The 26149-nt window shown below is 34.6% G+C and overlaps 2 protein-coding genes across 4 annotated transcripts; one reads left to right on the top strand and one right to left on the bottom strand.

Moving 5' to 3' along the window:
* Positions 1 to 48: 48 nt before the first annotated feature.
* On the top strand, positions 49 to 25260 carry LOC121422795 (cold shock domain-containing protein C2-like). Of its 2 annotated transcripts, none has more exons than XM_041617993.1 (4): positions 49 to 143; positions 5186 to 5359; positions 7385 to 7507; positions 19462 to 25260. In XM_041617993.1, the coding sequence occupies exons 2-4, from the start codon at positions 5232 to 5234 to the stop codon at positions 19619 to 19621; spliced, it is 411 nt and encodes a 136-aa protein (XP_041473927.1). In that variant the 5' UTR covers positions 49 to 143; positions 5186 to 5231; the 3' UTR covers positions 19622 to 25260. The 2 variants fall into 2 exon arrangements, with proteins under 2 accessions (XP_041473927.1, XP_041473926.1); XM_041617992.1 differs by having other exon boundaries at positions 50 to 152.
* On the bottom strand, positions 9113 to 18263 carry LOC121422794 (adipocyte plasma membrane-associated protein-like). 2 transcript variants are annotated; one of them, XM_041617991.1, is made up of 10 exons: positions 18108 to 18263; positions 16113 to 16224; positions 15329 to 15433; positions 13632 to 13747; positions 13062 to 13160; positions 12491 to 12604; positions 11695 to 11869; positions 10923 to 11057; positions 10072 to 10264; positions 9113 to 9711 (listed from the first exon to the last, which is right to left on the bottom strand). In XM_041617991.1, the coding sequence occupies exons 2-10, from the start codon at positions 16211 to 16213 to the stop codon at positions 9511 to 9513; spliced, it is 1239 nt and encodes a 412-aa protein (XP_041473925.1). In that variant the 5' UTR covers positions 16214 to 16224; positions 18108 to 18263; the 3' UTR covers positions 9113 to 9510. The 2 variants fall into 2 exon arrangements, with proteins under 2 accessions (XP_041473925.1, XP_041473924.1); XM_041617990.1 differs by having other exon boundaries at positions 9114 to 9711; positions 16113 to 16221; positions 18108 to 18262.
* Positions 25261 to 26149: the final 889 nt, after the last annotated feature.

The raw sequence follows: 26149 nt of genomic DNA, 5'->3' as shown, positions 1-26149 counted from the left end.
TTCGCGCTATATATCAATAATGTGCGCGTACGGCTATCTTAACTAACAGCTCATGCAGTAATCCTGCGCGACTATACAGACGAGTGCCGTGGCAAAAACTCCACTAAATAATCCAAGAATCTAGCTTTATCTATCTACCTGAAGTAAGTCATGTAAGTAGGATGGTGACCTTTATGTGAGACGGGGATCTACTGTTAGAATTTAGTGGGTAGGCATTGGAAATACACTATATACAGCAGGCGAAGTTAGTATTAACTAATCTCACACAAGAGTGACAAGTGTAATAAAACGGCGATTAGGCTATTGTGCAATTTGAATTGTTGCATCACGATATTGTGATGTCCCCTATTTCTTACCTGTGTATAAAAATCGCATGCGCCGGTGAAATCGGTAGAAAAGATCTATTCTAACAAATGTAATCTGCCAGCATTGTGAATCGTATTGCCAAACACTTTTCACAAATTCAATCATATCTCAGACACTTTATTTTCTCCAAGTTCATTAAACTTTCACCATGAATACTAATAGAGATGATCTCAGCTTGCTTAGCGAAATTAGCCTGGCTTAGGCTGGCACTGCCACTGGGCGACTGGCATGACAGGAAATTTTCAACATTTTCTGATTTTCTTGTCCTGTCAGACGGATGTCGGCCATTTGGCTTAGTTGTAAGTTGTATTACAAGCCCAAGACAATGGCCGACGGACGTGCAAGCCAATGGCACTTGCGCGACCACGCTGATTTACATGTTATGTATTTACTTCCTTTTTTTAGCGATGGCAACGGGTTCGCGTTTAACACATTTCCTATTCTGCCAACACACAAAATGGGCAAAATTCATTGAGCCAGTGTATCAAAATTTCAAATCCTTTTTTCATAAAATGTTACGATCTTTTTCTATTATATCTAAACTTCTTATTTCTAGTCAATTTACTCACATTTGCATCGCCAAAATGTTGTTTTTAAGGCCGTTTTCGAGAGCACCACCTGTCCTTCGTCACACGATGGAAGTTGCCATTTTGGAAAATATGACTCCAGAACCGGGTTAATCTTGCAAGTTACTTTTACTTGTTGACACCCTCTAGGGGCATCAAATAACCATGTGTTATGTATCATTAAAATCGGCAGACTTTCTTCTACAAGTTAGTGACGATTTCAGTTCAATGTCGGCAATGTTTTTTGTTACAAAAAGGAGTTTTTTGGACACTTAGGGTAAATCGTGTTTCTATTTTCTTACTTCAAAGCCGTATAAACAGAAAATTTCCCAGGGAACAGTCAAATATCAGATATAAATTAATTCTTTGAAGTGTATTTGTATCAGAAAATCTAATTTTGATATATAAGAATGTGTCGCATAGCTGCGCAAGAGGCGAATGCAAGCCCATGTTGTGCCGCCTAGAGTGTGATTTTGGTGCCATGGCTGACCGAAGGGAGTGAGTGGGCGTGGTGGCCGTGGGTGTGGTACTTGATGCATGTATGTTATTGTTAAACCCATTGAAATTAGTTGTAGGTGATAAGTTGTGCATTTGATTTCTGCATGAATTATGTGTATTGATGATAAATTAATAATTTCAACTTAATAATATTTCAAGAAAAAAAAAACAGGCGGGAATTAAAGCACATTTAATTCCAGTCTCATTTTTTTTTTCATGGTGTACAGGTGCAGACCATGCATTGACTGCTGCCTGGTACTGGTACATGTATTAAAATGAATAGATACATGACTATATCTATATTCTGTTGTTTTGTGTCATCATATCAATAAGCTGTCTCATCAATTCACATGATGTGTACACAATAATGGGTCCCTGTTTTATTATGTTTACTAGGAGGGAGATTATTTTGTAAATGTGATTTGAAATGTAGTAGAAATTCAGATAATGTCAGAGACTTGCTTTTTAACTTTATATATTCCAATATATTTAATGTTAATATATTCTATAATTCTAAGCAGTGGAGTACATTTCTAGCTACTGTTGCAGCTCCAGCTGTCTGATCTCGCATTCTCAGATCTGCAAACAAAAAGAGACATCATGGTAATTATACAGAATACAGAGTGAACATGGACAAACAGAAAGAAAAAAAAATTACTTGCAAAACTTAATTTTCTACTTTTGAATGATATAAATCTTACAGATACCGGGAAGTATAGTGGGACATTCATTTTTATGTTCTGATTAAAGTCTGTTGAGGAATGAGACCCCAAGGAGTTGATTAATTTTTTTTAACAACGCAAAGCGTCCCATGCACTTCTCTTGTCTTATTCTAATTTGTTATCTTTCTTCTTGTATACTATATTTTCACAAATAGAAGCTGTTTGAATAAGAAAAATATGAAGGTAACACAGCCATGCTCTACAAGATCACCTCTTGTGTTGCATTTTAGTCAAATTAACTTAGTAACCTACATGAAAAAAAAGTATGGAAGTTTCTTAGATCTACAAGTACCTGTAGATCTGCCACCCAATGGGTACTTGTCTAGGGTGGCAGAAAAGTTACGCATATAGCGTCCCTTTAAGAGGCCATATCTTCAGTTATGGTGCTCCAATTGTAATTTGGTCTTCACCATTGAATTTGTCTTGAAAAAACCTTTCAAGTGATGTATAATTTGTCAGTATTTAAAAAAAAGAAAAAAATCATGTAATATAGCTACTTTTTTCCCATGTCAAAAAAGCAGAATTTGTCTCGGGCTTGTAATACAACTTACAACTAAGCCAAATGGCCGACATCCGTCTGACAGGACAAGAAAATCAGAAAATGTTGAAAATTTCCTGTCATGCCAGTAAGATAAATTTATATTAAATACATGTACAATCAGCATGGACGCGCCAGTGCCATTGGCGCTGGCACATTCGTACACTCAGCTTTTTCACATTCCCTTATCTATGTTCAGTTTTTTTGGGCACTTTGTTGTAAAAGTTTCTTTCTCATTACCGTAGTTACATCATTTCCATACAAACAGGTAGATCGATATTTAAGGGACAAGCCAATGCAAAGTCCACCCTAACATTATGTTGGTTTGAAATAGAATAAAAAAGCAAACAAGCATAACTGAAAATTTCATCAAACTCAGATGTAAAATACGAAAGTTATGACATTTTAAAGTTTCGTTTTTTAAGTGATGGGCTAACATTGATTTGACTTTTAAAAAATCTGAGCTAGAAGGTCACACTTATCACCTGTGTGTGTGATAAGTTACAAAAATGTAGCCCAGAAAAAATTGCTTCCGAAAATCATATTTAATGCTTCAAAAAGTGAAATATAAAGTGACTGGAAACACCATTTTAATTTCATCCCATACACTTATTAAAGCGTCTTTAAGACGCCTAATTACAAAAATGGGTTTTGCCTTGTATTTTTAGCTTTTCAATTCGATAATGGATGTTTTCAGGGTTTTTTTTAGTTCTAATACATGTACTTGTACACATGTTTCACAAGCCTTGAAATAAGTGGGCGCTAAGCGCAAATTCGCGCTCATTGCGCCCATGAAGCCCCAAAATCATCAAAATTTTGACGACCGGGCGCAAATATTTTCCAGGGAATTGCGCCCGCTGTGAGTGAGCAATGAAGCCATATTATACATGTAATTTAAATATCTGTAAAGCCAAAATCAAATAACTTTCAATTAACGATAAACACAGTTTAAAATTGCCAAGTGCGTCTTTTTTTCTGTACCATAAAAAGTGAGCTACGTCCGTCTTTTTTTTTCCTGTAATACATGTGAGCACGTTCTTCCGGTAGCGGTTTTTCCATACTTCACCATGTGCAATTTCTAATGCACACATTTCCAGTCGGGATATCACAATTCTGTGATATAGTAATTCGAATTGCACAGGAGATAAATCACTGTTCACAGCACATACGATGTGCAAGTCTTTTATCCTCACAGTCGCCGACCTTGCTTGTCAAAACGGAGCCTTAATAATCCAAAATAACTTAGCTTATAGTTTTGAATTGTAGCTTTTTAATTTCTTTCCTGGAGAGGGGTAAATATCAGACAATAAATAATCTAACAAGGCTCCATCTAAAAAAAAATAGGGGGACGCCGCGTGCACTTGAGTGTGGTGTTAGCAAGCCAGTTTTGAGCTCATGTCTGCCAGAGCTCTGGGTGAGAATTCTATCAGTAATGGCCTAAGTGATGGTGATTTTCCGTTTGAGATAGAGTTTAGATTTCATGTTAATTTTTGAAAACTGTCAAAAAACTTTATGATTTCTTTATTGTGATGAATATTTTAGTTATTAATGAATACATTTTCACCGAATTCAGACTCTCCCAGAATGAAAGGCATTTTCTGTGGAGATCTGCGTTTTCAAATAACTTGTGAAAAACTTAAGGTACGTGAACCTACAATACATGTACATATAGCCTGTGGCTATGTGCTGGAATTTGAATAGACTGAGTTATTTATTGATTTCGTTTCTTAATTTCTTTAACATAATTTATATGCAATCCAAGTGCACCTCACAGCCACAATCACACACAAACACCCAATCCCATGATTCAAACCATAAAAAAACCTTAAATTTTTTTTTTTCTAAATTTATTATTTGATCTGAATTCTCTTTCTCCATCTCTCTCTCTTTTTTTCAATTTTTTTTTATTCATTTATTTAGATTTTTTTTTTTGGGGGGGTTCATTGATCATGATTCATTAAAGACGAAAAATAAATAAGCCCATGTGTGTGTGGTTGTAAAGGGGATGTGGAGTGAGGGTGTCAAAACAAACATTTAAATCTGATTTCTTAAATGTTTGAATAAGCCTAATACTTAGCATATGCTATTCATTTACTAATTAAATAATTGCAGGAGCTGCGCTTATACTATAAACAAATTTGCGGTGTGGTTCACTGTTATATATATATATTTTTAAATTGCCCCTGGTTCCAGAAAATTGCCCACGGTTCCTGTAAAAAGCCCGTGAGCCGGGGGGCAATTTAAAAAAAAAATTGCCCCCGGCTCACAGGTGCTTATTTCAAGGCTTGATGTTTCATCTTAGTTTGAGAATTTTTTAAATCGGCTGCTCACAAAGTTAAAAAATACCTTTAATTTCGCAAAACAGTTATTGTTTTGCTGTTTAGGGGAGCAGCAACTTGAAGACAACACAAAAGCATTTCTGAATTCTACTATTGAGCCCATAATATTTTCCAACATTTGTACATTCCCATATTCTACCATCTTTTTGTCTGTAGAATTAGCAAGTGGAAGGAGACCATTTGAAGACCATCATCAGTGACCATGTCAGAAGCACAAGCATCTGCTCCTCCGGGTTCTCCAGAGAAGACATCACCAACCAAGCAGCATGCCAAACTGCCCTTCTTGGTTCCAAGTCCTGTCCCATGCAGACGAACTAGAACAACCTCCATGTAAGATTCCTCTTCTGTGTTTTTGGTCAGTGGCGTTTTTATTACCATGGTTGGTCGACACTGATCCTGGGGCCGATTGCACGAAAGGGTCTTTCCAAGGACCGTCTTTTGTGTCGCCCATCTTTTATGATATGCTATAATAAGCGGGGTGTTTCTGAAATTTATGATAAAGAATAAGATTCGTTAGCTTGCTTTTAAACCAAATTGTATGCAATTTCATGATATATCACATCATTTTATAAACAAATAATTTGTTTATTTTAACGGACGAATGAAATATGTCTGCAGATGATTTATTTAAAATGCGTTATACATGGCGCATCATAAAAGGTGGGCGACACGAAAGATGGTTCCTTGCAAAGACCCTTTCGTGCAATCGGCCCCTGGCCTTTTCAGTGCATCATTCCACCACTTTCCAACTGGCTGTCAATGTAAAACTATCTTACTGGCACTTTTAATATACCCCAATGAAACTAAATTCAGATTGCTCAAACTTTTGTACCTTTCTCACTTTGTAATCAATAAAAGGTATTGATTTTCTTTTTCATTGAATTAAAGGAAACCGAAACCCAAGAAGAAAAACAATCTTAATGGAAAGAGTAAAACAAGAGGAAAGTTTTAAAACAAGTTTCATCAGAATCGGTTATGAAATAGGCACATCATTTTCTCCTGACCTTGACATATGTGGTGTAAATTTTATTTTCCCATGACATATACATGTATCATTCTCAGAATGAGGCAATATGCAATTTGAAAGATAATGGGAAAATCTTAAAAATAGTGTACAAAATAAATGGAGAGTTGTTCACAAAATCAGCCATTTTGAAGCATGTACAAGTACAAGAACTTTTGAACGTCCATAACTTGCTTATTTCACAATCGATTTTGATGAAGCTTTTTTAATTGTTCCTCTCATTTTACTCTTTCCAATAAGATTGCTTCTCTTGGGTTTTGGTTTTCTTTAATATTTCTCCAGGGTTTCCCCTGTGGCTGTATTTACTCTTCTTTCCAGGATATGAGAGGAATGTTACGTCAGGCAGCCTGTCTCTGATTTTCAATGTAAAGGAGATTGGTATCGTCAGTGAATGCCACCAGACATTGACCTTCATGAAATGCCCCCCTGAGGATGTTTTACAAAGAGAAATGTGTGACTCAAAATCGCTCTTAAATTCTCAGTTACTTGTTGAATACTTGTGCAGATTATCATCGCATTGGTCTGATCACGCTCCTACCAAATTGTTGAGATTATTATGTTAAAATATCCTGCATCCATTGGCATTTAAGCATGAGTTCAAGAAAATCTTCCTTCTTGTCTTGCTTGTTTTAGGTCGTGAAAATGATGGCATTGTTTATCATTCCGAGATGGCATAATTGGCTGTCTAAGCATGTATTTCATGCATATTTTGAATAATAGTGGTGATTATGGTGACATTCATATTTCATGAATACAAAAAATACATTTTAAATAAAAATTATTCTGATAACTACATATGATGTACCAAATAAACTGCAAGATCCTAAAACTAAAAGGCGAAATGCTCAATACAGAATCATGTAGGTCAAAGGGTTTTGCTGGTATTGCAGTCTCAAAGTTCTGTGACGATCGATATTGCAAAAAGTCATGAAAATAATGTGACCATTTTCATAGGTGAGAGTTTGACAAAGGTTATCAAAAAGCAATGCAAGCAATAGCAGGATATAATGGAAAATCAATAAGCTATGGAATTGGTTGGTATCCCATTTGACTTAAAATACACTTCTGATGAAATCTGCTTGCAAATCAGTGATATCCCTATGCTTGTTGAAAAGGATTTTCTTGTGTCACCTTCTATCCACTATTAAAAGTGTCTACATGTACCAAACAGACAACGAGCCATAAACTAAATTTCTTCATTAAAATTCCAAGATTATCAAAGTAGGTATAAACTGATTATCATTATAAAGGTATACTCAAGGCACAATATTCTTTATTTTACTCCTTTAATTCTCGTTCATTTTTTGTTGTTGTATCATTATTATTTTCAGGTCTAGGTTAGCTTCTGAGGGTCCCATCAAGACTGGTGTGATCACTCAGTTTGAAAGAAGCAAAGGTCATGGCTTCATCAAACCAGATGATTGTGATTCAACAATTTTCGTTCACATCTCAGAGTGAGTAAACTAACAATACTGCAGTACTTAGGCAAAAGAAAGCGAGTTACAAAAGTATCATTTGTTGTAAATGATCAATGGGTGTTTGTCATTTACAATTTAACAACATATTTTCTTCAATTTTGTTCTTCCAGAGAACGGTCATATTTTACTGATGTGTCACTTGCTTCCTTTTGCCAAAATGGGGCGGAATAGTTCACTTAAAGAACTGTATTTTGGTGACTTAGGGAGACAAAAATAACCCCAAAATAATAATAACAATAATAATGTTTTATTTACCCAGGGTAGCAACAGTTAGGAAACTGCTCTACCAGCGGGCCCTGCATAACATAATATGTTATTATTACCCTTCTCCAATCTAAATGCTGAGCGCCTAGCAAGAAGGCAGAAGGTCCCATTTTTATAAGTCTTTGGTATGTCTCGGCCGAGGATCAAACCCATGACCTCCCGTTCATGAGGCGGACGTTCTACCTCTGAGCCACCATGCCCGGTGACTTAACATTTTCAGGAATTAAACATGTTTTGAGCTTTTTACACCCTGTCATCCCTCAAATCGTACAACAAATTATTAAGTCGTATTCATACACTCGGTATCATATATACTTGATTACAGAAATATTTTAAGAATTCACTTCTTAGAAATAGAGCAGAAGTCTATAATTTACAATTCATGAGATAGTGAATAAACATTTGAAATCTTTACCCACCCATGGCAAAGTCACTAGTCAGTATTAAACAGTTAAAAATGTCTTTTGTCATATATTATTAAAAAAATAAATAAATAGAGCAGTCAATGAATTTTAATTTTTTTGTCTTTAGAGATTTTACGATGTACAAGAAAAAGCATTGTAAAAAGTTTCATCTAAATCAAATTAAAATAAAGTTTATTAAAAAAAAAGTTTCGGTTAATTTCTTAAAACGGTTTTAGCACAACATTAGTGATATCTGATGATGATGAAGGTTTGCTTGGTGGTATGAACAATCATGGAAGTGGTTTACAGTACACCATGTGAGTCCTGGAAAAGACTGAGATAAAGGTGGATAGAGATAGAAGTGAAATGAAAAGGCAAGAAAGTGGATTTTGGGAAGTAGAGTATTCTTTTCGGAACAAACATGTGTAGTCTGTAAAAGGACTGTAAACCAGGAGTGGAAAACTGAGTAGTGGGCAGGGTGAGAGGCTTGATTGAGTAGGACGCTGGTTGGGTTAGAAAGGTGAGAGGGGCTTGAGCATATAAGAGAAGACTGGCTGAAGTTGGCGAATGGATCTGTAGAGCAGGAGCAGAAGAGAATTCTTGAGTCAACGTTTCGGGCTGCTTGCTGCTTTATTAGACAAGCTTTCAGGTTAACATAGCTTTTGTTTTATCAGGTCTTCTGTACATTTGTAGATCTCACTTATCACTAAATTTCGTACAATTAGTTGATTGCAATATCTCTGGTACTTTTGTACTTAGTTGAGTCTTGAGCATCACCTACAGTGTAGACCTTATGTAAACCTATCATAAAATCATAATACTATTATCCAGTGATGCCAATACATTTCAAGTTTAGATACCCAGTAGTTATTGGTACTGTAGATAAAATTATTGCTTGGACTGCTGATGATGACAGCTGATCCACTTGCTAATAGAATGAAAAGCATGGGAGTGTCATCCTAGTAAATTGTGTTTCTAGTCTTGAATTACATGTAGCATCACTTATCATCTGTGAATGTAGGCATCACACCCTGCTTTCATGAAAGATTTTTCCCAATTGGGAACACGCCTTAAATCTCCTTTGGTAGATACACAAATAATGATTACACATGCATACACCAACATTTTATTCGAATTATTTTTCTTTATTAGTTGGGTATCATTAGTCTTCACTTTTGTGTGTCTATTTGCAGATTGTTTCTGGCTCACAAACTTATTTACAATTATGTATACCTGGCAATGTTACTCAGATGATATTGTTGCACTGAAATTCAAAAAAAAGTTTTAATTGAACTAGTCTCTGATTTGCTATTATAAGTCCACTTTGACAAGGAATGGAGAATGATATGATCCTAGGTACAGAGCATCCCCAGTGTCGAGGACTTCGCTGACAGAAGGTACGACCTTTCCTGTGGGATCATGGAGACTTTGTACAATCTCTCCCTTCTGGTTCAGCTCTATGATCAGACCATACTGGGGCATGTAGGGCACCAATGATGTAGGGTCAACAAGCTGCAGGAGATAAGAATATCATTATTGTTTGTAACTTATGTAATGTTTAGTAATTTCATTCAGCAATATCATAACTTTCCAGGCAATGAATTTTTAGCCAAATAAAATCTTTAATTACTGGCCCTGGTCATCAAAGAGCTTTCACTGTTATTGGCTGTCCATACCTAAAATGGTGGGCCTTACCTGAAATTTTCTGAAAGCTTTCATGCTTGCTTTATCAGTCTGGTACTTCCAAATAAATACTAGAAATTACTGTACAATCTGTTACAAATCGTATTGGTAGTGCTGTTTCATTTCCATAGACGCATTACTGTTTTATTTAAACTGGAAATTGTGCCAGCAATTATGAATAATACATACCTTAGCGACAATTTTCCTGAGCCAAGGCCTGGAGGCAACTGCATCCATCTTCATCGGTCCCATCCTGGAGTTAGCCAGCGCGAAGCCCACCCAGTAGCCCCCATTGCGACTGGGGCTGATATTGTCCGGCATACCTGGCAGGTTATCTGCAAAGATCTCTGTTTTGCCTTTCTTTGGACCTTTTACATAGTATCTGGGAGGCATGAAAAAGGGAAGGAGAGGTTTTATGGATGGAAAGATATTTTTGTCACTGGTATTACAAGTTAAGACAAGCCAAACTTCACATTACATGTACTTTCTGTTGTCTTGGTGATAAATATTGACCTTTAATCACATACCGGGTATTTCAAATTTGAAATAAGAAATATGCCAGATTCTAGCTTTTGAATCTTGGTCTTGATAAAATTATTGTAGCTTTGAAATCATCAATCTTTTTTAAATGTAGGGATATTTTTATCCTAGGATTGGAGGTCATCAGCACTGTATCACTTATAAACCAAACTCATACGAAGACATGTTTTTGAGCAGGAATGCCAATAGAGATGTGGTCTGCTGATGCTCACACTGCTGGAATCCTGTGCAGTTAGAGTACACTGCTCTGAATGTGTTCTTTTTTTCACTATTGAAAGACATTGCCTCATCCTGTTCATAGAACGGCTGTTAGTTTACATGTAATCTTGAATAAAAGTGACGACAGAGTTTGTTCGTTCACTGCATTTGCAGAAAGACAATCCTTAATAAATCCTTAATAAATCCTTGCTTCTGATGAAAGGGAAAGATTGTTCTAGTCCATCAAGCTACTGTCATATGACAAATTCTTCTCCTTGATATCAACCCAAGGATGTCCTTACTTTGTGATACGATATCTTGTTGATTCTGCAATGAGGAGAAAGTCTTTCTGAGGAGAGAGTTGAATGCCATTAGGAGAGTAGAGTCCATCCTTTGCTACTCCGCTGGTCTTAGTGTCAGGGTCGTACCAGAGCAATCTGATGGGGTACACACAACATTCATGAATTAGCAGGTTATTATTCAGCACTTGTGTCAGTCAGATATTACACTCCAGGTGGGTGTTTCATAAAGCTGTTCATAAGTGAAGAGTGACTTTAAAAGTGACTGGTGATCCTTTTTTGTGGTAAATGGTTTATTCATTGGCATTGGTTTAGCGCGTAAGGTTCACCAGTTATTCTTAAAGTCGCTCTTAACTTTCAAACATCTTATGAAACGGCAACATTTTGTTGTCAGATGTGACAGACGTTCTTTGATTTAATTGACTGAGAAGCACATATATTGTGTATGTCTGAATGTTAGTTACCTTGGTAACAGAAAAACACATTTTGGTTAAATAAAAGTCCAACAAATGTCCTTTTATGTAATCTTCTTCTGGTGCTCCACAATTGCCCTGGCTTTTTAGCATACTGTAGCTGCCAATTAGATGCTCATGAATTTCAAGGAATAACTACTCGCCTTGTACCAGAAATGAGTCTATAATATATAAGAGGAATCTAGTAATAAAAGCTGTGTGCATTCAATGGCCAATATTAGATTAGCTTAGCTTGAATGTTAGAGTAGCTTGAAGAGATAATTTACTTCTTTTCTAAAGGGGACAATCAATAATAGCTTTACCTTCCACATGCCTTGTTTTCTAAGACCAGTAGACCGTACTCTGTCATGTGCCACTTATGACTGGTATCGGAGAAGAGGAATGTTCCATTTTCAAGCTGCTGAAAATCATTGGCAAACTTCATTGTGTGGCCTCCGAGGCTTGTTTTAGTGGAAACAAGTTGTTTGGGTGATTTTCCTGATTGAGAGAAAAAGGAAGAAACATGTCATTTCATACTATCGGTATGATCGCAGATAAAATTGGAAAGTACAAATTTATATTATTTTTATGTAATTTTATTTAGCACCAATCAATCATACAAACCTTGTCATCACTCAACAATTTAAAGTCAGTGGTAAATTGTACCATTCTGCAAAACTAATGGTGTGTTGAATAATTGGATATCTGATATTTTATATGCATATCAGACAAGCTAACATTCATGTATGAAAAGCCAATGTCTCATTATTCCAGCCTGTGATTGATTTTAATGTGTCCTGAACTCTTCTTTTCCCTATATGGGGGCATTGCTAGAACTTCCATTGTATGTTCAAGTGTACATGATGCAAATCCCTATATCAAGCTTAGTTGATCAAACACAAAATTGCAGTTCATTTTAAATACATTTGGTTGCAAATTGGCTTTTTTTTTGCTATGCCCAATTACACTTTTTGATTTGCCATTAAACATCAGAAGTTTCTTTTCACACCTCATTAGATATTTAACTGCCATCTTGCAGTAATTTCAATGGCTTTTAAACTCATTCATCCCCAATGGTAGTAAGTAGACCTCTTCATTTTTTTAATACAATCTCCATACCTCCTGTTATGTCCAGCTGATAGAGACCAAAGAAAGCATCCATAACATAGAGCTTGTCATCAATAAACCGCACTGCTAGAGGCCGTCCACATCTCTCTTCTTCACCAAAACTGTCTGAATTTGCAACAAAGGATGTTGTTTGTGTGAGATTCAGATCACAAGCTTGAAATGATAGAAAACTCTCAGTTTTATGAAAATTTGTGTGGAATTTTAATACAGGAGAGCACTTGTCACTGGAGCAGATGTCATGGAACTGAAACATTCTACAAATGTTTCTGCTTCACAATGACTGATCTCACACCCTTTATGGTTATGTTTTTATGTGTTCTGTTTGAGCATGATATTGAATGCTGTCTGAGTCAGTATGATATTATAGTTTCTTGAGTATTGAAATCTTTTTTTTTTAAATATCAAGAAATGACAAAGGTGGTCCACTTCCCCTTGCTCTACATATGATTGACTCTGTAGTCATTTATCTTTAAATATGAATTTTGAAATTGCAATAATCCTTTCATACTACATATGCAAGATATGAGTGGAATGAAATGAAGCGAAGAGTACAAATACTAACCACCACATGTAGTTCCTCCTAGTCGAGCTACTACCTTGATGTCTTTCTCATTGCTGATCTCAACTACTTTCCCATCAACAGACCCAGTGTACAGTTTGCCTGTACCAGTCAAAGTAAAAAAAAAAGCAGAAAGATGATAAATAAGTACATGTACTACTTGTACTAAAACTTGAGATACCAAATTTACCTATTCATGAATTGTAATAGGATATGGTTTGTAATATTTGTGCAGTACTTTTGAAGCACCAGTCAAGAATCCTTGCTTAATGCAATGAATATGATAAAAGTGTAAACACAAACAACTACCTGTATGGGTAGCCAATGATATAAAATCCTTTTTCATGTCTTTGGCTAACCATTTGTGCAGAACTTTCAATTACAGATTTTTAGCTTAATTGAATTTAGAATTGAGTAAGATAATTTTTATTTCAAAATATGGGCCTGAAGGTTATTGAAGGGAGTAGAAAATATGCAAATGGAAATTCCTTATTGAAGTTCCTTAAAAAATCCTTATTATTTTCATTGGAAAATACATATCATGAAAGAAAAATGCTGGTAACAATATCATACCATTTTTTAGAGCAAGTGACTCTGGTCCATGGACTTTATTTTCCATCAACCTTCTGCCTTGCTGTAGCTTGTTGTTTTCAGACAGAGGGCCAGTCCAGGGTCTTGGAGGGGGCAAACTATATTGAAAATGAAATGGAGCGCAACAATGATTTTGCAAGATATTTTCTTGTTCTTGGGGGATGGGGAGCCGAGAGAAATGAAAGGTATTCGTAAAGCTACTTTAATGTTGATTGATAAAGATTCGGCAAGCCAAATTGGTGTATTCATCCAGTTTTAGTAGCATCTGTTAAAGTTTGATATTTTAGATGAATCAAACACATTTTAATTGGTAAAAAGTGTGTTCAAATTAGATGAATTTATTGGAAGTAGAATGTTACTGTGCTGACAGTCACAAGAAAGTTTTACATCATTTTTGTCTCACCTGCGAAGCAAAGTGAGACTATAGGCGCCGCTTTTCCGACGGCGGCGGCGGCGGCGTCAACATCAAATCTTAACCTGAGGTTAAGTTTTTGAAATGACATCATAACTTAGAAAATATATGGACCCTAGTTCATGAAACTTGGACATAAGGTTAATCAAGTATCACTGAACATCCTGCATGAGTTTCACGTCACATGACCAAGGTCAAAGGTCATTTAGGGTCAATGAACTTTGGCCGAATTGGGGATATCTGTTGAATTCCCATCATAACTTTGAAAGTTTATGGATCTGATTCATGAAACTTGGACATAATAGTAATCAAGCATCACTGAAAATTTTGTGCAAGTTTCAGGTCTCATGATTAAGGTCAAAGGTCATTTAGGGTCAATGAACTTTGGCCGAATCGGGGGTATCTGTTGAATTACCATCATAACTTTGAAAGTTTATTGGTCTAGTTCAATAAACTTGGACATTAGAGTAATCAAGTATCACTGAACATCCTGTGCACGTTTCAGGTCACATGACCAAGGTCAAAGGTCAATGAACTTTGGCCGAATTGGGTGTATCTGTTGAATTACCATCAAAACTTTGAAAGTTTATGGATCTGATTCATGAAACTTGTATATATAAGAGTAATCAAGTATCACTGAACATCCTGTTCGAGTTTCAGGTGACATGATCAAGGTCAAAGGTCATGTAAGGTCAATGAACTTTGGCCATGTTGGGGTTTTTTGTTGAATAACTTTCATATCTCTGTAAGTTTATTGGTCTAGTTCATAAAAAGTGGACATAAGAGTAACCATGTATCACTGAACATCTTGTGCGAGTTAGAGTAGTATTCAAAGTCAGCACTGCTGCTACATTGAACCGCGTGATGCAGGTGAGACGGCCAGAGGCATTCCACTTGTTTTACTAGTTACCTCCCATTTGGACACTTTATTATTCAGTCATATTTAACTGTCATTTGTGACATGACATTTGCTCCTGTATTAACAATTGCTCCAGGCTTTATTTTGTCTATAATGAAGATGTAGGGTTTGGGTTAGGGTTGCAATAGGCTAGGGTTTCATGTTTATGTTTAAAATAATAGGTTCAGGGACAGGGTTAGGTGCTGTGTTGGATAAAGTGTTAAATCCAGGGTTGGAGTTGGTCTTGGTCATTCAAATAGTGTCTGGAATTTACAGCAGAGCAATTATCGCTGGAGCAAATGTCATAGAAGTTTAATTATAACCCTATAATTAGCTATATGAAACAGTCCTTCATAATTTTGTGCTTACCGATATGACTCTGGTTCAACTGGTGTTGACTTCAGTGTGAGGTAGATGACCAATAGGAAGAACAATACAGCATCAATGTACAGCATCTGTTTGCAGCAACTGGATCTGCAAAAGTGTCGGATACACTGCTTGTACCGTAGCAACTTGTAATATTTCAATACATCTCTTTCCTCATGTACTGAGTTTTACATTATAAGTGTGCAGAATAATAGAATTTATGATTGTTAGCTAGATATTAGATCAAGTAAGATATGATATCCGAATATTCATTTCGAAAAAGAGCTGAATTTGGTAGAGTTTTTGAAATTTCTATAAAATCCTTCATACATGTCTGTATCATTATTTTTCTATTACAAGCATTGCAGATAGGGTACACAATAAATTCCAAAGATTAAAAAAGATGATAAAAATCATTTTTGGCTGTGAACAGTGACCAGCCAAATATTAGATTAAGATTTAAACCTTGTGGATTTGAATTACCTCAGATTACCTTAGTTTAGCTCAAAAGGTAATCTTTTAGATTAAAAATAAATTGAAATTCGGCTTGTCAGTATTCCCACAGCCCATCTGGATTTATATTTTATCCTTGGAATTTTGAATGTCTGCATACAGCATGTCAATTGTTACATTGTATAGATATTTAGAATTGTATGTCATAGTTTAAACAACAAATATAAGAATCGAATTGTAAAATATTCACAACTTGAGATGATTTTAAGATTTATGTTTTCTGTGCAGTCTTTAATCCATTATCTTGTGTTATTAGCAATAATTGAATTCTTACAGGAAGCTTTTCTCTTGGTGGTGACTTTTCTTTGTTGTTGGTTTATCCTGAGAGTGCCCTCGTAAAGGCCTGCGTTGACGAATTTTGTCCTGTGGACCCATTCTGAAATCTGCTAGAAAGTAGAAGAATATTAAAGGGGTGGTCCAGGCTGAAAGTATTTATAGCTTAATAGAGTAGAATTCACTGAGCAAAATGCCGAAAATATCGTGAAAATCGGACAACAAATAGCAAAGTTATTGAATTTTAAAGTTTAGTAATATTTTGTAAAAACAGTCGTCATGAATATTCATTAGGTGGGCTGATGATGTCACATCTCCACTTGTTCTTTTGTATTTTATTATATGAAATTAGGTTAATTCAATTTTTTTCCTCCAAGAACTAGAAAAATTGGATTGACAACTGATTTAGTGCATTAGATATTTATTGCTGCAACTATTTCATTATAAGGGAGACATATTATTCCCGCAAGTATGAAATAATGAAAAAAATATGATTTTTATGATTTTATGTAATAACATAAGAAAACGGAAAGTGGAGATGTGACATCATCAGCTCGCCTAATGAATATTCATGACGACTGTTTTCACAAAATATTGCTAAACTTTAAACTTCAATAACTTTATTATTTGTTATCCAATTTTGATGAAATTTCAGCGTTTTGCTCAGTGAATTCTACTCTGTGTATTAAGATATAAATATTTTCAGCCTGGACCACCTCTTTAATCAGTCTAATCAAGGCTTATTAACAGTCCAAGTACCATATGATTTCACAGTGAAAAGTGAAATGCAATTCTCATTGTAAAATGTGAGAATGCATAGTTTAAATGTATTTGAAAATATTGGGTTTTTTTTTCTCAAATGTATTGTAAGTCAAATTAGTTGAGATTAAAAAAACACACACACCTTGATGTCATACTAGGTAGTATGTTTTCATTTTCACTTTGAAAGTGGAACTGCAATATGAAATATGTGTACATGGATGGATGAATGAGTGAATGCATGAATCAATGAATAAATAGTAAAATTAATGAACAAATGGATGGATGAATGAATAAATTAACAAATGAATAAAAAAATAAATTATTTGATAAATGGATAGATAGATTGAAATATAGATAGATAGATAGAAATATAGATAGATGGATAAGGTAGAAAGATGAATTCAAAGATTGGGTACAATATGCATTTCGATTATATTGTATTTTTACCGGGAATAATCGTATAACATCTTAAAAGGAAATTAAATTGGCTGAACAAAACCTGGAAGTGAAACTGGAATACATAATGATACATTAGAATTTGTTTTCTATACGTGTAGAAACTTCTTGTGGATATACTATATTTTGATACTTTCAAAATGGAATTTTTAGAATATGTGAACAAATTGTTTACCGTATTGAAGTATCAAATGAGTGGTTTTCAATTGTAATAACATGGGATCACAGGATTTCAGTTGTCAAGGCTTTCTGTGGTCAATTCCCAACACCAACTCTCTATGAATCTTAAATTCACAGGCATCAAAAAACAATTGCATGAATGAACTACTTATCCATTGGAAGTCTATTGTAAAAAAAAATACAATAATGGCCCTTCCTATTCTCTTTGTCATTTACATGTATGTGATGGAAAGTTTAGATAGATAGATAGATAGATACATGTAGATAGAAATATAGATACGATACTTTTTATTCAGCTCTGAATCTGACTAATATTATTCCAAAATTCATGCTAGGGTTACTGATAATTACCTTACCAATATGAATATTATTTGACATATATATTCATGGTCTGCACAAATTGAATTGTTTGGAAGAATATTACCAATGCAATATGGAAGCTTGGATGCATATAATTTATGATGATGAAATGATAAAACTAATAGTATATGAAAATAAAAGAGATTAATAAAACATGTGATACATCATGCGATCTGTTAAAAAAAATCTACAAAAAAGTAATGAGATACAAATAAGGTAAGAAAATATGGATAATTACCTTCTGCCCTTCACAATGTGAAATAGATTGCTGATAGCGTCCAGGAAATATAGTGATGGTAAAATTGCTCAGTCACGCCATATCCCAGCCTACGTGCTCAGTGCTTGAGTGATTTGAAGGAGAGGAAGAGTGAGAGAGAGATCCAGGGTAGATTACATTACTGTAATACTGCCTGTTTCTATTCACACTCACAGCAGATCATATTTGCTTTATGATACCGTTTTTTTTTTACAGTGTGATTGGTATATAGGCAGTGTAGTTCAAAGTTTGTTTTCCGTGTGTCCTTATTAACAAGGAAGGATGGGCTTCAACATGTATTTGCTCAGGCAAATTTTGTACTTCCAGAAATTAGTCATCATCTTTAGCTGCATGCAATTTATACTTCATTTTTCAAGAGATTATCTGTGTAGAGTGATGGGGAAATCCCAGTTAAGGACCTGAGAGTAAGGAATAGCGAGACAGTGCTTTATGTTGAAGTTACATGTATTTCTGTGACATGCATTGGGTTATCTTTGAATGCAATTTTTACTGTAAATTTTCATTCCAAATCACATTCTGTTTTGGCTTTGAACCAAGAAGCAATTATGGAGACTTTTTCCAATGCACTTGTGTGTACCATGATGTTATTGTTTAAAAAATTAATTTTGGAGGCAAACTGCATTTACCCCTGAGTTTCCTCTGTTTGTTACATCACATAAAAAATGATTTAATATTGCCTCATTGGGGCAACCAAATATTTGAAGACAAAGGAGATAAGGAGGATGTTTTCAGCCAGATTATATTTTTTTTAATAAATCAAGGTCTGATGAGAAGAGTGGTGATAGTAAATATGAGAACATATTGTGAGCATGTTTATATCTTCAAAAATGATTAGCCAGGATGAGAATAATGGTTATAGAGAAAGTGATTCTCACCAGGTTAAAATGTGTTACTGGCCAATACAATTGTGAGATATTGTTGTCAAACATTGGATGTGATCTGATTTATCTGAACTTTGTGAAAATATATCACATTAATAATACAGAGACAATTACTCCATGCTTTTGTTTCTAAGATGTTGGGTTGCAATAGGATATGTTAAGTTTAAAATTAGGATTAGGAGTAGGGTATGAATCCAGGGTGAACTTGACGTCAGTCATATGATTAGTATTTGAAATTTGCAGCAGAGCAATTGTTGCTGGAGCAAATGTCTTTAAGCTAAAATTACCACCTGAAGCATTTACACATTTTGAAGCAATAAATTAAATGTATGTTATCAAAGGTGGTATCAAAATGCATGGGCTTTTATATAATTGAAAAACATCAACAAAATTTAAATCAATATTCTCTCTCTCTCTCTCTCTCATCCTTACAGCATCGAAGGTGAATATGTCCCATGTGCTGGTGACCGAGTGGAGTTCAGGGAATGCCCCCTCCCTCCCAAGAAGACAGAGAAACAAGCTGTGGAAGTAATGCTCACCCAACTCAATCCAAGCTCAAAACATGAGAGCTGGAATAGCGCAGGAAGACCATAGACACCTGCTAACTTAGTCATAGTGCAATGACTTTAGTGCATAAGGTACTTAGGAAAATAGTCGGAATGACTTTTGGTTGGATGCTCTGTAAGCATCCAAATTTCAGTAATAGGGGTATGACAACAGAAAAGATGCTGAAGGTGATTCCTACTCCCTTTTTTTGCTTTCTAACCATCCAATTTCAGTAAAGGGAATAAGAAGAGAAAAATACTAAGCGGGAATCTTTTTTTTCCTACTCCACACTTTCTGCTTTCTATCCATTTTATTTCAGTAAGAGGGGATAAAAACACACAAAAAATGCTGAATAGGAATCTTCAGCATCTTTTTATATGCCCATCTGGCGACAGGTCAGGACGTTTGATATCACGCTCGGTGTCTGTCCGTCCGTCAATTAAATTTTCCTTATATACGCGATAACTTCAGTTTAACTTAACCTAGGCTCATATCATTTAGAGTGTATGATACCAGCATGAATCCCAGGAAGCCTTCTGGCTGTGAGGTCAAAAGGTCAAAGGTCAAGATCACAGTGACATGTTTTCATCTTACCCTTCTGAAGTCCTTATTAACATGATAGCTTTAGTTTAACTTAACCTAGGCTCATATAATTGGGTGTGTGTGATACTAGCATAGATCCCAGGAATTCTATCGATTTTTTAGGCCAGAAGGTTTAAGGTGAAGTCGCCACCTTCCACTTTTCTTGCTTGATCAATAACTCCATTTTCGGCATTACAGACGGGCGTATTATGTGCTCGCCTTAGCGACACTCTTGTTCTTTCTGGGTATCCCATTTCCTAAAATAAGACAACTGAAGAGGGTTCATGATGAAAGTTTCTGCCAGAAGTGTTTCTCCTGGCCTTAGAGTGGTCCCTAAAACTACATCTATAATCAGTTAGACTTGAACTTTTACAATGAACTGCAAGAAGACAATTTTTGAAGGTTATATTAGTCAAGTGTCATATCTATTTTATAGTAATTGTTATTATCTCTTTATCCATACGGGTACTATGTCTGGACAGGCTGTATGTCCTGTCCAAAGAGCTATGTGATCAGAGAAGTCTATTTACAAATATTACCATCTCAATACTCCAAACAAAGTTTGATGCTTCAAGTACAATCGCACAAAATTAACTGGAATCTACTCAAATTTTGCACCTGAGATATATTTTGTGACATCTATATATATATTGCAGTAAAATAAAAAAATTACCAAGGTTGGTTTACTGATATAATTCTGATCTGCCATACTCGTTCCTTATCATCTTCATTATCGAGCTGTCTATATTGAACCCCATCTCCAAATTCCAGCTATGGGAAGCATTCATGTGATGGTAGAAACATTGTATAAAATACCCCATTAGAGCTGTAGATAATGTTGCTTTACATGTAAGTAGAATTCATCACTCCTATAGCCTCTCTCCCCCCCCCCCCTCCTGGCAAAACAGAAGGGTGGAAAATAGGGGGGGGGGGGGGGTTCTCTCTCTCTCTTCCTTTTGGTATTTATTTGTTCTGCAGTACATGCAAATAGCAATGGGCATAGTGCCATACAAGTAGATGTAGATCCAGTTTAATCATGTTTTGTACTATTTACATTTAAAAAAAAGATATGCATACATGTACATGTATATATGCCCCATGAAAGTACCCAGTATATTTTTGCATGTAGGAACTGGATAGGATGACATGTGCAAAATGTCTAAAGAAGCAATGTCCTTTGTAATGATGATATATTTTATTACTCGTTATTGTGCAGTCAATTTTCAAATGTATGCTTTATACTATGTAGTATTTGAGCTGTCAAAGTCTAGTTCAGGCATGACACATGATCCCAATCACAACATTTTTGTGTATGCATACTGTATATGGTAGCAATTTAAGTAGTGGCAGAAAAGTGTTGGACAGATAGGAAACATTCTTTTGTCACCAGGGCTCTCTAAAACAAAGGTTAGCAATCATTTTCAAATTGACTCTGACCAATCAAGATCATTGTTGCATGGGCTTTAGTTCAAATCTCTGACAAGGAACCAATGAAAATTGTTCTTTCATATTTGCAATCTATAGTGGCAGACTTTTGTAATATGGGGCCCTCATTGGGAAACGCTATTGGAAATCAAACTCTGTTAGTGCAAAATATGATATGACTGAGTATGACTGAACATGTCTTAAAAAGTGTTCTCAAAATATCATAGTGATGTTACATTGTATTCAAACATTGGAAACATCATTCATAGGAATTTGTCACCCCATATCTGAATGAGACATTAGAATTGATTTTATCCCTAATCACAAGGTAATTTTTATATCATATATCATGTTCTTGTATAAAAATCTGTTTATATTCAGCACACTATGGAGTATTTTAGCCTCTTAGGTAGAAGATTCACAATTTACCTGAAGCACAATATATTTTGTATAATACTGATTATTGTACTAATTTTAGAAATAAGCTACAGTATATATACCATATAGTTGTAATTTGTTTAGTGTCTTATTTTTACTTTGATTACAATTTATTTTGTAAGATATTCTGATTATTGAAATAATTTTGTTTATTAGTAAAATAGAGTAATTTGTTCGATGTTTTGTATGTAATGTCACATTTTTTTGGTTTTGGTTTGATTTTTGAAATGTCTATGAAATGTATTGATTGCATCATGAAGATTTATTAATTGATAGAATTTGTAATAACCAAACTTGCCCATCATTAGGTTCTGTTATGACATATTTTGCATGATAGATAGATTGTAATGATTTTACTGTTAATGATTAATATTAATTCAAACTACAACAACATTGACATTATATTTGCAATACTTTTCCCTGAAATTATCTATGTTTAAAAAAAAAGTTTTTTTATCAACCTATGCTTGATAGATCACATTTGCAGATTAATTTTGCATTCCATTTATTCCATTTTGTGATTTCAGGGCTACTCTAGAGTTTATATTTTATACAGAGTGGAGACTATCAAGCCATGTAATGAAAACAATAGGTAACTTACATTCAAATATCAGTTATTTGAAGAATCATGCTGAATATTATACTGTTTGTGTTGGGAGGGAAGAAAGGAAATAGCATTTGTTTGACATCTTGTACTCTCTTAACACGAAATTAGATGATGGAAAGTTTGAAAGCTGATTTGTACATTTTCACCCCAAGTAGAATTAAGCAACATGTATTTCATTAAAAATAGTGTTGCAGTATAATTGCCCAACATTGCAGCGTAACATTTGTTTTATTGGAAATGTGATTCTTTTATGTTTTTAATTAAGAAGAATCAGAAAGAGGTAGATTGCTGATATACATTGATCATTTTTACATGACATTCCTCACAAAAGAAATTTGTAACTGTAGAAAAGGGATGTTATAAATGGACATTTTCTTTAAAAAAAATCCCAACAAAACAAAAACAAAATCATGAGACTAGACAACTGGAAAAAGTGGTTTCTGTACCATTTGACCCTAGAGGAATATGTGACGTGTGATAAAGGTGATGCAATTATGCAGTCATGATGTCAAATTGTTTATTTACTAGTGATAATTTCCTGTACTTTTTGGGAAGGTTAGATTATTAAGATACATGCTATGTAAAAATGAGGAGTCCACCTTTCATTGTTTGAAACATGGGATTGGATCCATATTACTTGCATGATTAGGAATTTTAGTATTAGGAATATACACTGTATGAAACATATTTGTACATTTTCCCATACCAAAGACATTTGTAAAACATATTTGTAAAACACTTGTCTTTTTTTACTGTGATATTTTTCATCCTGCAATGATGAAATGATGTGTAATTTGTCATTTTGTATACTCCAAAATGTAAGTTTATTCATTGACCATATTAGTTCATTAAATATAGTTAGTATACACATTAATTGCACACATATTTGACCATGTCTAAATAGGTCCATGCTGGTATTTTATTCAGTATACACACCAGTAGTATGTACATTTGTAAATGTAGTTTTTAATGACATTATCATATTACAGATAATAAGAATCTTTAACTTAGTATTTGTATTTCTGTTTCCATCCTGCCCTCCTCCCTGGTGTAGGATATTTCATATAAAAACAATTTCAGGTTTTAAAGAATTACATTCCAGTGAAATTTCACTCAAGGATTTATACTTTAAATGAGTTGATTTTTTTTATTGATAAAGTATACAGGTTTGTCAAAAGGATAATGGGTAGACTGTAGTAAAACAAAAAGGGGGAACAACTCAGATGCTGATAAAATCACATTGTTTTCTATCAATGAATTTACAAAAGAAAACATTTCAAAACATTCCCCTATTATTTTTAAGCTTCCACAAAAGCTGAATTTCTTTATTCACATGATTTCCAAAATGAATATGTCTTTTTTTGTAATGACGTACAACAGTAAACATATACATGTAGCTGTGGAAAGTATAAATGCAATATCACTCATCACCTATGTCACTCCCACACAGTGACTGCATTACTGTCAATATATTCTACCCTCTAATCCCCTCCCAATACACTTATTGACCAGAGCACTGTCTTACAAAGAGTTAACGATTGATCCTATCAATTTCAAGTATATGGAAATCCATCAATGTCATAATTTTTTCTTCACGAAATTTGCAAATTGTCCTTTGTAAGCCAGGGGAAACACACTGAATTTTTCAAGAAAACTATGAATGTAGGAATATACATAATATCTAGAAAATGTTTTGAACAAATGTGAATTTTCGATGTTGACGTTGCTGGCTTTCCATAGTCGTGGTTGATTGGATCAATCGTAACTCTTTGTATTAACAGGGCCCAGTTGTTAGACTTATTCCTTTATGCATACTAGTATCTACAGTTCTGTTATGGTCAAATTTCAGTTTCTATTGTTTATGTATGTGGAGATCCTCTATCAATCTAAGTACAAAAAAAAAACACTTTGAAGTACAGATGAGTTTATTTAAATCTGTTCTTTTGAGACCACAAAAGTAGTTTGGACTTAAGCATTTTTTCTTGTAAACACTTCTTTTGCTCAATATGGTCTGAAAAATTACATTTTCACTTAGGCATACAATTGACTTAAGGGGGTGTTGCAAAAAAATATTTGCAATAAATTTGCAAATTTTTCTGTTCCAATTTTACAATTGATGGATCAGTTTTAACTTTGGCAAATCAGATAACTGTGTTTCAAGAAGCAGATTAAAAGTCGGTCACAATTTCTTGCAATCAATTTCAAATTTTTTTTGTTTAAGGACTGAAAGTAGACTTGTAATTGATTGCAAGTTTCTTCCTACTCCCCAATAGACATCGTTGACTTTGAATGCAGACTCTAGCGTTTATGATGTAAAGTACAGTTGGTACACTATTTATGCAGCAGTTTTCATGCTGTGAGGTTTATTATGATTATTCTGAGTGCGTTTGTGATGTCATTCTTGCACTGAATACCGGTATGTTTTTATTATAAACTGATCATGTAACCCATAGAGACAGTATATCATTATGATCATGTAAATTGTTACTGTCATCTAATTTTTTTATGATTATTCTGAAATCTGAATGCTTTTGTAATGGCATTCCTGCTCTATGTTTCGCTATAAACTGATTGTGAAACCTATGATAACAGTATATCATTATGATCATATAAATGTAGGTCATTATATTCATGACGTTTGATCGCTTTTGTCCAGTTTTTGTTTTTCTTGAATGTGAAAATATGTAAGGATTGCTATATGGAACTGAGAGAGAGAAATGAAGGAGAGAGAAAAAGAGAAGGGGGAAGAGGGAGTAGACAAGAATAGAAGCATAATTGCAGGAGGATGGAACACATGGGTGTTTCAATAACACCAGCCCACTCTTTCTGACCCCCCCCCCCCCCGACACCATTTTTTGACACCGATTCCCCCCATCCTGTATTTGGCATTTTTTAAATGATATTTACCACTCTGTTTGTCCCGTTGCCAGACGAGTTTGCCTCGCCATGCAGTAGCTCATTATAATCACTTCAGTACATGTCTTCAAATGTATTACTTCCATACCATTAAATTGTCTTGAATCGCAAGACACCCAGAGACTGCAAAATTTTAGAACTGTCCAGCTAATAGAGATTTCAAAACGATATTTAAAGAAATGTATTATATTTTCATTACACATCTTTAGTAAATATCCTATCATCACATGGAATTCGAACACAACACTCGTAAAACAAAACAAAAATACATTGAAACAGTGATGTATAGTCATTTGAAAACCACAAATCACAGAAGAAACAATTTAGCTGTACAAAATCAAATAGGGAAAAAGGGCTGCCTGTCAGAATGGTTGGCTCATGTTCTGAAAGCAAATGATACACGATGTGATGGAATGGTTCAGGGAAGAAACCTAAACTGATAAATAAATGTATTATGAATTGAGTCATGAACCCTTATAAGGATAATTCCTTAACCCAGATTTTACTTTTCTTACAATTCTTGTGATAAAAATTTTGTACAAATATGTAAACAGAAATTTTGTAGCTTTATAACTGCATGTTATGATGATCAGTGGTGTACGCAGGGG

The sequence above is a fragment of the Lytechinus variegatus genome, chromosome 10 (assembly GCF_018143015.1).
Source record: "Lytechinus variegatus isolate NC3 chromosome 10, Lvar_3.0, whole genome shotgun sequence".
Classification (NCBI taxonomy): Eukaryota; Metazoa; Echinodermata; class Echinoidea; order Temnopleuroida; family Toxopneustidae; genus Lytechinus; species Lytechinus variegatus.
Note: the sequence above shows the minus strand (reverse complement) of the source record. Positions and strands in the feature narration are given on the sequence as shown.